At 44.0% G+C, this 17,592-nt stretch overlaps 1 protein-coding gene across 2 annotated transcripts in view; it reads right to left on the bottom strand.

Moving 5' to 3' along the window:
• RNF150 (ring finger protein 150) overlaps positions 1-17,592 on the bottom strand; it is a 190,124-nt gene that overhangs the window by 61,589 nt on the left and 110,943 nt on the right. For both annotated transcript variants that reach the window (XM_043545734.1, XM_007067777.4), the window contains exon 2: positions 3,392-3,642. In XM_043545734.1, the coding sequence (XP_043401669.1) occupies positions 3,392-3,642 (251 nt within the window). The remainder of the gene's footprint in view (positions 1-3,391; positions 3,643-17,592) is intronic.

Consider the following 17,592-nt stretch of genomic DNA (forward strand, 5'->3'; position numbering starts at 1 on the left):
AACCTGGCTGATGATGCATGCGCTACAGCATGTACAGGGCTTTCTACAAGTAAGCACAGTATCTTTGTGCAAAGACAAAAGACACAGACACACACAATGATTATAATGGGAAAAGCCTTTGAGCACCATGACAAAAGGAGTCAGATTTCAACTCTACCCAAGGAAAGAAATACAAGCTGCTGCTCTATCATACACGCAAGAAGATACAGTATCTCAGGACAGGAGTGTTGCTAGCCTATCCCTGTACCATAAACAAAAATGACAAAGATAAGAAAAATAGAACATTAGGAAAACTGAGATAACTCTCACAGAAAGGACAAGTCTGAGTTGTGCTCTTTTGTCAGCTCCTTACATTAATGATTGCAGGAGGCATGAAAGAGAAAAACAATGAAGCAGGCATGTTGCTATGGTTTCCTCTGCCCAAGTGCCAATGATGTAAAAACTTTACTCTCTCTCCCCCATCTGTGCTCTTCTTCCTTATCTTCCTAAGGATTTTCCACATTTTTGAAAATCTGCAGCCTCTATCTACCTCAGCTGACCAACATCTCACTTGCTACAGGCACTGCTTTGGCTGCTTCCTGCATGCATGGACTCCCCTTTTTTGCTACAGAGTGTGACATTATTCCATGTCAAAATCCCCAGTCCAAGGAGGAGAAAGAAATTGGAGGAAGAGCGGCAAAATAGTCAGAGAGTAAAACAGAGATGAGAGAGTAAGAGATCAGTTGCCTGAGGAAACTTTGCTTCTGAATGTCAACCGAACACACTAACATGCCCTGTTTATGTTATACCTTAATGAGATATTGACTTATAAATTAAAAACACTCACTTTATATGTTCTGCCTAGGATTAAATAGCAATCACAGACCAATTTGAGGCTTTTGAGGGTGGAGGCATGCTACACTCTTCTGCACCCGCAGACCCTCTACTGTGTTGAATCAATATTCATAGTGGTTGCTGACAAGAAATCAACCTATATGTCACTGTCCAAGTAGCAACATTAGCACTTCTTCTCTTTACTTCAAAACCTTTTTGGTGTACTGCTATCATCATCATCATAGCATACTGGCTGGTACTGCTTGCCTGAAACATCCATCCCTGTTAGCAGTATTTGATTGTTGGGAAAGGGTTAAATGGGTTCTACTGACTTATTACCCACTTGGATAAAAGGGAGACAGGCCTGGCCCTGTCCAGAGGGAATAGTCCTTCGATAGGAACATTAGAAGCAGTCAAGCCTGGAAAGTAGTTTTGAGCCAAGCTTTGATATCTTATTGTTAATTTCTATGCTAATCAAACTAAAGCTCAGTAAGTGGGTGAGTTTGGACTCTCCATAGTATGTGGGCTATGGGGAGGGATATTTCACCTACCTCTGACATGAAGCCCCCTGAGATGGAACATGGCAGTTATCTTACAAACAATACACAATGGTTTACAGCAGAAAATGAAGAATACTGTATCCTATTAAAATTGCAGGAGAATTTATTTAGGCAGAGGTTAATTATTTCAGTTGGCACTAGGCCACAGCTCCGAGGATAATCAGCTCCTTATCGTACAAACAAAATGCCATGGGATCTTTAATTACCACAAATCGACAGACTTGGTTTTACTTCTCTTATGAAAGATGGTAGCAGTAACTAAGAACCAGTAAAGGGATATAGCATATGTCCAGCATAATATGGTAAAGCAAGCTCTTAGAAACAAATTCCCTGACAATAAGAAATAAATGGATCTTGCCTTTGGTTCTCCCATATCCTAGGTGAGGGCCCTAACAACCCAGAGACATAGAGTCATGCTCACTCTTTCCCTGGCCCAATGACTATCCATCGTCATCATGAATGACTATGACTTGTCGCTATGAATAATGACAGACAGCCAACGGGCCAAGGAAAGAGTGAGCATAACTTTAAGACTTGGTGGTTAGGGCACTCATGGAGAATGTGGGAGATCCAAGGTTGAGTCCCTGCTTCTGTGACTATTTAATTATTTATACACAGTGGAACAGCTTCAAGAGGAGAGACAGAGAGCATTTTGACTTGAAATATGCTGTTTTGATAATGTCAAAATGTTTTGATTTGAAGCTTTTCCAATATTTCCATTCACTGAAAATTTTCAAAAAATGCCATTTTAGGTTTGACCCAAAAATGAAAATTTGTTTTAACTTTTCACAACTTCCAGCAAACCAAAAAATCCACTATCTGCCCAGCTCTAGACAAGAGCTGTTTGTAATACCTCAAAATGTTTGGTTCCCAAGAATGGTGACAGTTTTAGTAGATCAAATTCATAAAATGAATTTTTAGTTTGTGCATAGCAACCTCCCTCAACCCTTGAAAAGTACTTATTGAAATGAAAATCCGCTTTAAAGTATGTTATAGTTCAAAATTGATAGGTTTGTGGGATGGAGAGCAGCTTCTACTTAGAAATGTAAAGAATAAATTCTCCACTGAAAATACAGCATGGAATTTTGTGCAGTAAGAATGTAATTATCTCCGCTGGAATTTAGACAGCGCACCAAAGACAATGGGTTCAATATGGGCGTAACATGTCTAGTTTTCAGAAGTTTGGGGATACTAGTGAGTATGTTCCTAGTTTCTGCATGTGGGTACCATAACTGTGCATGCAATCAAGTAATTACACCTGGAATCCCATTCATTTCCATACCATACCTGCAGACAATGATTTACTAATAACCAGCATTACTTCATATACATGTTCAGCAGTCAGTGTCAACGGCCTGAGAGGAGAATAGATGTCTTTAAGCAAAGACCCTTATGGAGAGGTTTTAGTATTTGTGAATAAAATATTTTAAAATTAAAACACTTTTCCATTCTTTTTCCCCTCTTCAGTTGTGGCACACCCCTTTTTTGTACACCAACTTACTGTTCTGCAGTCACCTTTGACTAGGTCTTAGATTCATTTATATGCATTTCTAGATCAGTTAGATAAATGTACTAAGGGAATCTTTCCCCTTAGATATAGTATTATCTTTCTGATTATTTCTTCTACTATTGTGTGTGTGTGTAAATGCCAAATGTACACAAATATTTAATTCTCTTTTCATTATTTATCAGTTGTAGTGATGGTGAGAAGAAAGGAAAACTCATGTCCTTTAAACACCTTGCTTCCTATCCTACTGTCTATGCAAAGAACATATTTATATAGGTTTCTCTTCCTTGAGTCCTGTCTACTCTTCTGGAAGTCTTTTGATTTCCCAAAGAAGTTAGCACCTCTAACACATCCCATTTCCCTTTTCGTCCTTTGCTACCTCATATTAGTGCTTCCCCCAAGAGAAAATTTTTATTTAAACTTTAAATCACATGGTGATGCTCTTGGGAGGATAAATGGTCATTTTAAGCAATGCAGGACAAATCCCAAAGCCCATTCACATGTTCCTCACCTGGTTTCTGTCTCTGGCATTTGCATATCGGAATCTCTGGATATAATAGAAGACCAGCCATGCCAGGGAGATGATCATCAACACGATGAAGGAGATGGAGACAAACACCACTGAGGTACGGCTGACGTATTTCTGCAAGTTGCGTGTTCCAATTGTTATATACATCATCACAGTAACATTCCTCTCCAGCAGACTCACTATCTCTTTTCCTTTAGGCTCAGGAATCATTATTGCTACTACATCTTCTACACCTGTCAGATAGGAGAGGGAGGGGGAGAAACAATAAGAAAAAACAGGAACAGCAGCAGCCACAAAAGAAGATGAGTCAGCCATGGCACAGTAAAAAGAGCTCAACAGTCACAAAATAAAACCTTCCCCTCATTCTGCTGCATGCTGTTTTTTATTGCGAGGTAAGCCAGACAAAATCCAGCAGAAAACTTTGGTTTCAGCTGTAACCAGTTACACAATCTGGTCCAGCATACTGAGCCTCAAGGGTGGTTGTGTGACTAAGGGAAGTTTCATGGGTTGGCACAAACACAGTTTTCCACTGCTATTGAGGCTTATATAGAAGATATAGCCATGGCATAAATACAAATAGGAGTAGTTGTGTGCTACAAGCACAAATAGATGTATTGTGCTCTACCAGCATGCTGCACACTTCATGGGTCTGTAAAAGGAAACAAGTACAATGTTTTCCCTCTGCATCCAAGTACTCAAACAGGAATTCTTAAAACATACGATCAGATCCTGGGATCTGATCTTGCTGCATCTGGTGTAGTTCAGGATGGCATGATGTATGTGAGAAAAAAGTACGCAGAAGAAAACTGTCTAAGCGACCAAGGGAGTAAAATCTGCTCTTACACTAGTTTAAAATTTAGATTAACTCTACTGAATGGAGTTACTCTGGATTTCCACTGAATTAACTGAGACCTAATGTTGTCCAAAGGCATCTGATGCTTTTGGAGAAAGCAAAACAGTATTGTCTGGATGATAGCCAGGTTACGTTAAATGTTCCACATTCATTCGCAGCAATGTTTCCAGCATACAGTCAATATAGAGCTCAAAAATGAGTGAGTGATTAGGAGGATAAAAGACAAAGGAAACAAACATGATAAGATTCATTACAGGTCCCTTTTACCAGGTGACTTAAAGATGGATCCAATTAAATCTTTTCTTTCAAAAATATTACAGGTTAGTAAATGTAACCATCAACTTTACTCCCTTTCCATCTGAAATACATTTTTGTTTTACTACTCTACTTTAGTTAAGGGTGTCAGACCGCTGGTCTGCTTGATGTATTAATCCAGTGCCCATGATAGATTCTAGCAAATAAATAAATAAATAACCTAAAATAAAAAATGTCTAGCCCTTCTGGTTGCAATGATAACCTTCTGAATGTGATCTGTTGTGGCGTAGGCAGCCCGAAACAGCAGCTCAGGGGGTGTAAACTGACTTCATTCATCTTAATGGGAGTTTATCTAAGTGGTATAACTGAAAGTGTAATTTAGCCCTTCCCACAGAATGAATTTGACATGTTTGCTCAAAGGGCTCGTTGAAATAAAAGGGACACTGTGTAAAGGTTTGTAAGAAAGAAAAAAGGAAAAAAAAAAAAGAACCATTATTAACTTTTGCCTTAACTCTCCGAATGGCAGCTTCTGGAAAAAGCCAGCAATCAAATGCATTTGGAGGATGGTATATACATCTCATCAAGGGTTCAACTGTTCATAATATATTGCTGATGACTTTCAACTTTGCTGTTCAAATTCGTCTCTTCAAACGTTTCCTGAGCACTTTGGATTCACCAGAGTCAGAGCACTGACCCCACCACAGGAGACTGGGCTCCAGGACCATGCCTTTGATAGAGAACCGAAGCTGCACATGTGGGCTCAGCACTCCCCACCCCACTTCTTATCTCTCAGGGGCTAATGAATCGTTTAGCTCTCTTTGAGATGTAATTTACCTCAATAAATTATCCCAAGAACCATGTAAACTTTGACAGATTGCAAAAACAGTAAAGCAGCATATTAGGAAACTGAGATTAAACAACAGGTAATATAGTTCCAAATACTCCTCAGCGTGAACTCAGTTTCACCTAAATAGGTGCAAACCTTGGAATTATATCAGGCAAAGACAGAATGAAATGCTCATATCTTTAAAGATCACTGGTTGTGTCGGTCACTCCAGGCTGTTAAATTCTAGATATTTCTCTCTCACCACGAGCTATGTTTCACCCTTTCAGGTCAGCATGCCCACATTTCTGTCAGCCCTTTTTCCCTCCTCAGGCCTCTACTATGAACCCCTTCCATTACTGTACCAGCCATGAAGCGCATGTTGTATTGGCATAAATATAACGTCTGTGCAGATGTCATATCTTAAGAAAAGTAATATTTTCAGTCCCTTTGCTCTCAAGCCCAACATCTCAAAAAATTCCTTTGATCTTCTCCAGATACAGTTATCTGCCTTCTCTGCACAATAGTCTTTTCTCCAACTGACAACAGACCATTGATTTAGAAATATTTCTTTCAAATCACATTAGTATTCCCTTTCCTGCAACAAGGCATTGGTTCATCTCCTGCTCATACACAGTAATGAGAACCACAAGCAGTACTTACATATTTTCAAATCACCATAGAAACTTTAATTAATCAATACCCACAGTACCCCTAGGTAAGTACTGTCTCCATTGTACTGATGGGGAAAGTGAGGCATAGAGAAGTTAAATAACTTGGTGTCACAATGTCAGACCTAGCATTAGGTCTTAGGAAATCCTGGTTCCTATGCCTGGACTAAGACCACTAAGCTAGTGGGAAGAGGCATGATCTAGTGGCCTTAGTCCAGGCATAAGCTAAGACCACTAGATCAACAGGTTCTCTGATCAAACAAAACGAAGCACTAGAATACATAAACCACAAGTAGCTCATTGTGTAAAATGCACGCAGCTCTTAGAAAGGGACAGAGCTGAGAAGTACCACTCCTGCAGAAGTTTAGGGTATGTCAGGACTATAAGTGCAACAGTGGCACAGATGCAGCGCTGCAGCTAGGCCGCTGTAGTGTAGACACTTACTTCGGTGATAGAAGGGGTCTTTCTGTCTCTGTAGTAAATCCAGCCCCTCAAGAGAGGGCAACTAGGTCAACATAGCTGCATCTACAGTGAGGAATAGGTCAACTAACTACATCGACACAGGGCATGAAATTTTTCACAGCCCTGAGAGATGTATGCTAAGTTTTAAGTGTAGACCAGGCCTCAGGAATGAACTCTGCCTTGCTGAGGCAGAATGCCTTCTGGAATTTTCCAGAGTGCAGTGGGAGTGCCAATTCTGCTCTATGGAGCAGCATAGAGATATTAGAGGGGAGTCGGGGCAGGGGGAGGAGACAGGAACTGCATTAGAGGAAGAGGCTCTTTATGCTTTCTCCACCTGCGTAAGGTCCTGTTTCAATCTGACCCTAAATTATCAAAATAAAGGAAGAGCTTTAAAAAAAGCCAAGAAAAGATGGCCACAGAAGGATCAGCCTGAGAAGAAAGGCAGGCACAGAAACACTGTTGGCCATAATGGACTAGATCCTTAGGACCAGCCATTTGGAGACTATGAAAGCTAGCCGATTCCTGGGCCACTGCACCAGTCCTGAAAAGCAACTTACAGCAGCCTCAAGATATATCTTGAGCTCTTTAGAGCAATTTTCAGGCTCTCTGCACAGGTACTATGGCGGAGAATGGTTTGGAAGAGTCATCTGGAGGAAGGGATCAGAAGGAGACCTCATCGACCGGAAGGCATGGGCTATACTGTCCTAGGGATGAGGGTTCCACGACCACCACTCCCAAGAGGAGGAGACAGGCGGTGGTAGTCGGGGACTCCCTCCTAAGGTTTTTGGAGAATGTTGGGGACAACTTCCTGGTGCAAATGCTGGCGGAACCAACTAGGGGCTGTGCTCCTCTTGACCTGCTGCTCACAAACAAGGAAGAATTGGTAGGGGAAGTAGAAGTGGGTGGCAACCTGGGCAGCAGTGATCACGAGATGGTCGACTTCAGGATCCTGACAAAGAGAAGAAAGGAGAGCAGCAGAATATGGACCCTGGACTTCAGAAAAGCAGACTTTGACTCCCTCAGGGAACTGATGGGCAGGATTCCCTGGGAGGTTAATATGAGGGGGAAAGGAGTCCAGGAGAGCTGGCTGTATTTTAAAGAAGACTTATTGAGGGTGCAGGAACAAACCATCCTGAAGTGCAGAAAGAATAGCAAATACGGCAGGTGACCAGCTTGGCTTAACAGAGAAATCTCTGGTGAGCTTAAACACAAAAAGGAAGTTTACAAGAAGTGGAAACTTGGACAGATGACTAGGGAGGAGTATAAAAATATTGCTCAAGTATGCAGGGGTGTAATCAGAAAGGCCAAAGCACAACTGGAGTTGCATCTAGCAAAGGATGTGAGGGGTAACAAGAAGGGTTTCCTCCAGGTATGCTAGCAACAAAAAGGTGGTCAGAGAAAGTGTGGGGCCCTTACTGAATGGGGGAGGCAACCTAGCGACAGATGATGTGGAAAAAGCTGAAGTACTCAATGCTTTTTTTGCTTCGGTCTTCACAGACAAGGTCAGCTCCCAGACTGCTGCACTGGGCAGCACAGTATGGAGAGGAGCTGAGCAGCCCTCAGTGGTGTAAGAACAGGTTAAGGACTATTTAGAAAATCTGGACATGCACAAGTCTGTGGGGCCGGATATAATGCATCCGACGGTGCTGAGGGAGTTGGCTGATGTGATTGCAAAGCCATTGGCTATTATATTTGAAAACTCATGGTGATCGGGGGAGATCCCGAATGATTGGAAAAAGGCAAATATAGTGCCCATCTTTAAAAAAGGGAAAAAGGAGAATCTGGGGAACTACAGACCGGTCAGCCTCATCTCAATCCCTGGAAAAATCATGGAGCAGGTCCTCAAAGAATCCATTTTGAAGCACTTAAGAGGAGAGGAAGGTGATCAGGAACAGTCAACATGGATTCACCAAGGGCAAGTCATACCTGACCAACCTGATTGCCTTCTATGATGAGATAACTGGCTCTGTGGATATGGGGAAAGTGGTGGACATGATATACCTTGACTTTAGCAAAGCTTTTGATATGGTCTCCCACAGTATTCTTGCCAGCAAGTTAAAAAAGTATGGATTGGCTGAATGAACTATAAGGTGGATAGAAAGCTGTCTAGATCGTTGAGCTCAAAGGGTAGTGATCAACGGCTCGATGTCCAGTTGGCAGCTGGTATCAAACGGAGTGCCCCAGGAGTCGGTCTTAGGGCCAGTTTTGTTTAATATCTTTATTAATGATCTGGATGATGGTATGGATTGCACCCTCAGCAAGTTTGCGGATGACACTAAGCTGGGAGGGAGAGGAAGATACACTGGAGGGTAGGGATAGGGTCCAGAGTGACCTAGACAAATTGGAGGATTGAGCTAAAAGAAATATGAGGAGGTTCAACAAGGACAAGTGAGGAGTCCTACACTTAGAACGGAAGAATCCCATGCACTGCTACGGGCTGGGGATCGACTGGCTAAGCAGCAGCTCTGCACAAAAGGACCTGGGGATTACAGTGGATGAGAAGCTGGATATGATTCAACAGTGTGCCCTTGTTGCCAAGAAGGCTAAAGGCATATTGGGCTGCATTAGTTGGCGCACTGCCAGCAGATGAAGGGAAGTGATTATTCTCCTCTATTCGGCACTGGTGAGGCCATATCTGGAGTACTGCGTCCAGTTTTAGGCCCCCTTCAACAGAAAGGATGTGGACAAATTGGAGAGAGTCCAGCGGAGGGAAAATGATTAGGGAGCTGGGACACATGATTTATGAGGATAGGCTGAGGGAACTGGGCTTATTTAGTCTGCAGAAGAGAAGAGTGATGGGGGATTTGATAGCAGCCTTCAACTACCTGAAGGAGGGGTTCCAAAGAGGAAGGAGCTCGGCTGTTCTCAGTGGCAGCAGACGATAGAACAAGGAGCAATGGTTTCAAGTTGCAGTGGGGGAGGTTTAGGTTGGATATTAGGAAAAACTTTTTCACGAGGAGGGTGGGGAAGCACTGGAATGGGATACCCAGGGAGGTGGTGGAATCTCCATGTTTGGAGGTTTTTAAGGTCCATCTTGACAAAGCCCTGGCTGGGATGATTTCGTTGGGGCTAGAATCATAGATTATCAGGGTTGGAAGGGACCTCAGGAGGTCATCTAGTCCAACCCCCTGCTCAAAGCAGGACCTAGTCCCCAACTAAATCATCCCAGCCAGGGCTTTGTCAAGCCTGACCTTAAAAACCTCCAAACATGGAGATTCCACCACCTCCCTAGGTAACCCAAGTATTTGGTTAGTCCTGCTTTGAGCAGGGGGTTGGACTAGATGACCTCCTCAGGTCTCTTCCAACCCTAATCTTCTATGATTGTATGATTCAATTGATTAGGAAGGTTTATGGAATACTTGCATGCCCCAGGGCTAAATTCTGCTCTCAAAGATACACAAAGAACACTTAAAATCCATGGGAGCTTTGCACCTACTCCTACAGGCCCCCTTACTCCTGAGGGCATTCTGCACCAAAAAATTAAAAATTCTGTGCACAATATTTTAAAATTCTGCTCCAGAAACACCCTGGGGCCCTGCCCCTCTGCACCAGGCACACCAGGTGTGGGGCAGGCAGGCTCAACCAGGCAGGATCCAAGTGTGGAGGGATCCAGGTGTGGGGGTGAGAAGGTTCTGTGGGGGAGAATCTGGCTGCAGGCAGCTTAGTGGGGGTAGGGTGACTATGTGTGGGGGGGATCTGGAAGCAGAGAGGCTGGTTGTGGGGGTTCCAGGTGCAGGGGCAATGGGACTCTGCAGGGGCCTCCAGGTGAAGGTGGCTGGCGCTCAGCAGAGAGGTCTGGGTGTGGGGGTCTCAGCATGGGGGTCTGGGTGCTGGGGGAGTGGGGATTGGTGGGATGGAGGTCTGGCTGTGGGGGCTCAGAGTGGTGCAGGGGGTGGGACATTGAGTGCAGGGAGCTCAGGGGGTGGTCTGGAGGCAGTGGGGCTCCAGATTCAGGGGTTGAGGTTCAGTGGGGTGTGGTTTGGGTATGGAAGACGAGGGGTGTTCTGGATGTACCGAGTGAGGCTTGGCGGGGTGTCTGGATATGGGAGGTCTGGATGCACAGGGGTTGGGTGTATCGGGGAACAGCTCCCCATACAGTGACTCTCCCCCCAGCCCCTGCAGCTGAGGAGTGATGGGGCAGGAAGCAGAGGAGCATGACACGCTTCCTGCAGCTGGGGGAGGGTTTTGGGGGTGGGTCTGATACAGCCCCAGCCATTCCTTGCAGGGGAAGAGGAAGCCCCATCCTCTCCTTCCAGCCCAGCCAGGACTAGCAGCTGATCCTGGCTTAGGGTAGGAGCCAATGGCTGGGGTGTCCTCAGCCCCGCAGCAATTTACCTCTCCGCCGGCTGCTCCGGGTGTCTGAAATGATGTACCTGCGCTGTTAGGGAATGGTGCATGACTGCTCTTGCAGCTTCCCAGTCAGAAAGTCATTTTTCAGTGGGGAAAGAAGAAATCTGCAGGGGACAAATTCTGCACAAGTGCAGTGGCGCAAAATTCCCCAAGGCGTATACAGGCAGAATGGCACTTACAATTTTGTATTCTTTTAAACCAGGGGTGGGGAACCTACAGCCCGTGGGCTGGATCTGGCCCGCTGCTTCATTTCATCCGGCCGGCAGCAAGTCTCTGCACCACGGGCCAGAAGCCCTGAGCCTCAGCACCCCCGCACAGGACTGGAGCCACAAGCCCCAGTGAGCCCCGCTGTGGGGGGAAGCTAGAGTTGCCAAGCTGTTAAAAGTTCTATCGGCTCCTAACAGCTCCCAGAAGTGACCAGCAAGTCCCTGCGGCCCTTAGGATCGGGGCAATCAGGAAAGCTCTGCGTGCTGTCCATGACCACACTGCCAGCTCTGCAGCTCCTCTTGGCTGGGAACCACTGTCAATGGGAGATGTGGGGGCGGTGCCTGCAGGCATGGGCAGCACGCACAGTGGAGAGGCCCTTGGCCCCTCCACCTAGGGGCTGGATGTGCCAGCTGCTTCTGGGAGCAGCATGGAACCAGGGCTGGCAGGGAGCCTGCCTTAGCCCCACTGACTGGGAGCTGCCTGAGGGGGGAGCCGCCTGGCCGGAGCCCACACCCCAAACCCTCTACCCCAGGTCAGAACTCCCTTCTGCACCTTAACATCCTCCCAGACCCCAGAGCCCGAGCCCTCTGCCCCAGATCAGAACCCACTCCTGCACCCTAACACCCTCCCAGACCCTGCACCCTCACCCCAACCCCCTGCTCCAGCCCTGCCCTGCCCTGCCCACTCCCAGACTCCAAACCTCTTGGCCCCAGCCCGGAGCCCCCTCTCCTGTACCCCTCATTTGTGGCCCCAACCCAGAACCTAAGGGAATCCCTAAACCTCTGCGCTGGCTCCCCTGCTGCAGGGGGAAGCCCCAAGCCTCCGTGCCCCACTGCGGAGCTGTGTGTGGCCTGCAACTGATTTTTTCTGTGGGTCAATGGACCCCAATAGAAAAAAAGGTTCCCCACCCCTGTTTTAATTGACAGCATACTTGTGTGAGAGCACTTCTGTAGTTTATTTAGTCCCCTGAATTTCATATTCAGGGCATTCATGTGCTTTTTGTCCTTGAAGTGGCTTATTTTATAAATGCAATGGGCATTTGTGGTCTGACATTTTGTGTGGAATTACAGCTGTTGGGTAAACTACGTGTCATAGATGACATGATTTCCCTTGTGCATTACCTTGAGACAATCAATCACACCTTGATTATGTATTAGTTTCTCTCTCTACACAGTGTGTATTATTCTGATTTTTTCATTTCCTTTACATAATGCTGATTTGTTCTTCTTGTATTATCTGTAACTTATGTACACAGGTCTAATAATAGGCTTGTCTAATGTATAGGGGCTTTTTAGTTAAACTCCCTTCTAAGCAATTTGACTCTATGGTTAAGCTGTATTGCCATTAGCAATCGCTATTAATGTTTTTTTAAAAAGATTTTCTTTCCTACCATCCCATTACATAGATAATCTTAAGATTTCAGAATGGCATGTTATGCAATGGCATGTATCCTGAATTGTACGAGGCAGGTAAAAAGTAACAAAGCTCAGGTGAATCTGAAAACAGACAACGTAAAAATATTATGTAAAATTAGCATAAACTGAAGTTTAAATGGGTAAAACACACTCAATGTGTTTAAACTAAAAAAACTTTGATTAGGAAGTTTCAGAGTTTCCAGTCAGGCCACAAATCATTTTTAGTAATGGACCAACATTGTACTGGAATAAGAGCAAGTATCCACAACTAGGGCAGATATGTGTTTTGATCAATTTATTTTAATATGACAAGTTTGCCACCTGGGTTTGGACACTTTTTCCTGGGGTTACTTGGCAACTTCTGGAGGAGTGAGGGGAAGAAGGACCCAATCAAACTCACCATCAAAGCTGCTGGAGATGCTGTCAGATGCTGAGAATGGATCACTTGATAATTATGCTATTCTGTTAATTCCCTCTGAAGCATCTGGCATTAGCTACAGTCAGAAGAGAGGATACTGGGCTTGATGGACTATTGGTCTGACCCGATATGGCCATTCTTACATTCTTATTTATGGATGGAGTATAGATACACACCTAGTGGAATTTTCAAAAGCACCTACACAGGTTAAGCACTTAACTCCCATTGAAATCAACTAACTGATTTGGCACTTTTGAAGATCCCACTCAGCAGCTAGATACCTTTCAAAATTTGGCACTAAGGGACTTGCCTTCAGGTCACACAGGAAGGCTGTTGCAAAGCAGGGAATTGAACCCAGGGCTCCCATCCTTCCTCTAAAAGGATTTACCATCGCATTGTTCTCTAGATCTTGAAGTGTCCTAACTAAAGCAGGAAAGGAGAGGGAATCACCTGACATCAGTACCTCTATTAGGTCAGGTTCCGGCTGTTACCCTTCCATAGAGTATTGCTTTCTTTCCCCAGCTTAATTCTTCTACTTCTTTCCTATTTTTCCCATTTTGTCTTCTGAGTAATAGGAACCCATCTTAACCAGATAGGACAGGTCTACTCTTGGAGCATTCCTGTGACCTAAGAAAGGTCATTCTTTTCAGTTTACCTATCAGTCTCATCAGTTTGCCAGGATTCAAGGTGGCTAACAAGGGCATGGATCAGGTGCCATACCTGTAATTTTTCAAGCCAACATGCAAGAAAGAAGCTTCACTTTTATCTTTTGCTGTTCCTTTCTTGCTGTCCTATGTGCCTTCATCTGGTTTTTATTTAAAAACAAAACAAAAAAACCTACCCGTAAGAATGAAGACACCTCCCCCTCAGAACTGCGCTTCAAAAACTACCCCCTAAGAGTTACCATTATAATTAACTGTCTCATTTCTCCAATAAGGGCATTTAACATAGTCTTTAATATCACCTGGAACACTATGAGAAATAACTTTTCCTTTTTAAAGTCCTTATAAAACTAACGAGAAAGGAAACAAGACTTTAAAAAGAAAAGTGTATTTAATTTTCTAAGTGTAAATACCTTAACTGAGTCTTATCTTGCTCTGTTATTTATTAAAAAGTTAAAATGTATTTTATGGTGGTTGTACACAATGGAAGTAGGCCAGATATAATGCTACACACACTCCGGATCACACTTAGGTGTTTTATTCTGCCTTAGTAAAACAAGAGTTCTCCAAAAAGATTCTCTCCCCATTTATAAGTACAGTGGGCATTCTATGCTTTGTGTATTCTGAGAACAATAAAATACTTGAAGACAGCACAGAGAACGTCTCCTAATTCAAAATCTCAGTAATTATTTTTTAAAAGGGCAGTTTCAGAAAAATGTGGCTGTTTTATTTCTTTATTCTGGGGTGGGGGGAGGAGAAACTATTTTCAGGGTCTTGTCCCAACTTACTCCACCTAACTCTGACCTCAGTTCCACGCACTAGGCCTCAACACTTCCAAATTTTATGCCCACTGCTCATCATAGCTGAGCATCACTTTTTCATGTGTGTTGCCTTCACCTGTCGGAAGATGGCACTTGCATTTCCTCCCAACAAGCCACTCTGCAATTTCCCCCTTTCATGTCTTGCTTCAAAACTTCTTGCATCTGATTGCACCTACACGCTTTGTTTCTTCATCCTTGCTTCCTCCCCTTTTTATCTCTGTGACAGTACATGCTATCACAAACTCTTGCCCTTACAAAGCACTGTGTGATATTTTGCAGCAAAGATGCTACATATATACACTGCAGGAAAAATATGCTGAACACAGCTACACTGTGTAAAAATGGAAAGTCAGAAGACAGCTGTAGCAAAACATGAGCAGACAGTTTTCTGAGACAAATAACGTGATAGCCTGGCTTCACATTCAAGCTTGGTTTAAAATTCCACGGAGTGACTGATCAGAGCTCAAAGGCACAGTAAGGATTGTTGTTCAATTGATTGGATCACTATACCTGGATTTTTATTCTCAAATATCATATTGCAAAGAAGAGAGAAATAACGAGAGCTTTATGTTCGCATTCCCCCCTTCTCTTCTTAGTAAAATATTTGTTTCTTTTAGTTTCATATGAAATTACACATGGTGAGGCCCAGCCTTGATGGAATCGATGGAACAGGGCATTGTGATTGGACAGTGGCAATACTGAAAAGATGTGTTCTGGCTTAGCCTCAAAAGAGACTCTTTTCTAGTCCGTGGGCCAAATACATCCCTGGTACATCTTCATTAATGTTAATACAGTTACACCAAGTGGTAGTGACTCCATTCAAAGCAGAGGAAAGAGAATAGTCACAGCTAATTAATGTAGGTATTGTATTGATATGTTCCAGTGTAGTTTAACCACTACGTTTAAAAGCATATCAGATAATATACAGAGATGTTTCTCTTGAGCATATGCATGCATATGCAACCAAACGTAAAAAGACATCTCTCATTGCCATATCTTTAACAACAATTGCAATTCCCTACTAGCAGTTTATTACCTACGTATTTTTTTCTATTTCTGTCCAACATTAGTGCAGAGTTTGCTATGAATTTTTAAGCAGTTGTCAGGGTGAATCATAGTGAATCATGAATCAAACGATTGCAGGCTGCAATGAATGGATTTTTTTGAGGCGGGGGGAGGGCTTAGGAAACATTTAACATGTTAATGCTTCCCTCTGTGTGTATCAATCATAAAACAAGTTAGGTAGAACTTGTAGGGCTTTGAGTTGGTTTAAATCATTTTAATTTGCTGAAACACACTTATCTAACCAAACGTGTTTGGGTTGAGTGAATTGTGTGATGTGTGACTAACCTTTCAGCAACTTTTCTGTTTCAAAGCAAACTTGACTTTAGGATTACACACGAGTGCCAATCACATTGTGTCAACGGGTAATCGATGGAACAGGGCATTGTGATTGGACAGTGGCAATACTGAAAAGATGTGTTCTGGCTTAGCCTCAAAAGAGACTCTTTTCTAGTCCGTGGGCCAAATACATCCCTGGTACATCTTCATTAATGTTAATACAGTTACACCAAGTGGTAGTGACTCCATTCATTCAGCAGAGTTAACCAGAGATGAATTTGGCCCAAAATATTGAGTAACTCTTTCTTCTCCATCCCAATCTGCAGGAGAAGGGGTCCTTCTCATGCAGAGCTTCTCTTTGCTACTTGGAAAGTGAGCTCAAAGTGCAGCACGTCCTCCTTATGGAGATGCTCTTCATCCAGTCCTGGGTCTGTGTGGAGGGGAGGACAGAGTCGAGGAGGAGGAAGAAAGCCCGGGAAAGAGTGAGTGGGGTGGACGCAGGGCTCAGGATGAGGGAAAGGTACTCTCCCTCTGGCCTCATGGAAATTAGCTGGAAAAGTTAATACAGCTTTAAGGGCAGGCAGCATAACTTTATTACTATCCAAACCATTTTTCCAAATCTGGCCATGAACGTACTCCACAGGTACACACAGTGGCGGATTAATTATTTTGCTGCCCCTAGGCCCTGAAATAATTGCCGCCCCCAGCCCCATAAGATCTTGTTTTAGTTTTTGTACAATTTCGTTGGAACCCACCAGCAGCTGTTTCCTGCGGCAAGCCTGGGAGGGAGGGGATAGAAGCGGAGTCGCGGCGTGCTCGGGGGAGGAGGCAGTGGAGGAGAGCTGGAGCGGGGAGCAGTTCCTCTGCCCCCCCTCCCGGGTTACTTGCTGCAGCCCTCTCCGCACCCCCAGCTCACCTCCGCTCTGCCTCCTCCCCGAGCGTGCCGCTGCTCCCCTTCTCCGCCCTCCCAGCGCTTTCGTGCGGCAAACCTAGGAGGAAGGGGGAAGGAGGGGAAACGCGGCGCGCCCACAGGAGGCAGAGGAGCACAAGCACCCACCAGCGATGGGTAAAGTCGGCGCTTATGGCTATTATAAATTTGCTGCCCCTGTCAATTGGCCGCCCTAGGCCTATGCCTTTTTGGCCTAGGCGATAATATGCCACTGGTTACACACCAAATTGCAAGTTTCGAAGTCCACCCATTGTTGGGTAATTTGTGTGCATCTGCAGTGAGGAAAAGAAAAGCTATGGGGAGATATGGTATTAATTATATAGTACTGGAAAAGTGAGGGGTTTAGCCCCTCAAATTCAAAAATGGCTAAATAGATTTTGCACTTTCTTTGGGAAGTAAATAAGCATAGAAAACTTTAGACAAAAGGATTTATGGAAGTTTGACACCTTGACCACAGTGCTGGCTGTCAAACAAATGGCATTATTTATGGATTTTGTTCTTGGAGCTTTACAGGTGCTATTGAATATACTGTATTCCCCTGGTTACTGGTCTGGTAGGATAACAAAGGCTGCATCTTTAATGCTCTGTCAATTTTTAGGTGAGCATTAAAAATGTGATGTTTGACACAGTACAGAAAAGATGTAATTCTTGAGGCTGCCAACTGCCCAAGTTTAGTTAAAGCACAAATGATTAATTGAATTATTTGAACAAAATTCAGCAGATTTATGAAGTCTTCTACAAAATCTTCCTATTAATATGCCAATGAAGGTTTCTCCTACATCAAACACAGAGACAATATGTGGTAAAATAGTTCCTCTTCAAATTTTAACGTGGCTGGTAACCAAACCTCGACCTGTATTTAGGAGTTGCCCTAATGACTTAATGACTCAGATTAATGGTCTATGAAGACGAGTATCCAGTCTGACAGGGGCCAGCAGCAGATCCTTCAGATAAAG

Source organism: Chelonia mydas, chromosome 4 (assembly GCF_015237465.2).
Source record: "Chelonia mydas isolate rCheMyd1 chromosome 4, rCheMyd1.pri.v2, whole genome shotgun sequence".
Taxonomy (NCBI): Eukaryota; Metazoa; Chordata; order Testudines; family Cheloniidae; genus Chelonia; species Chelonia mydas.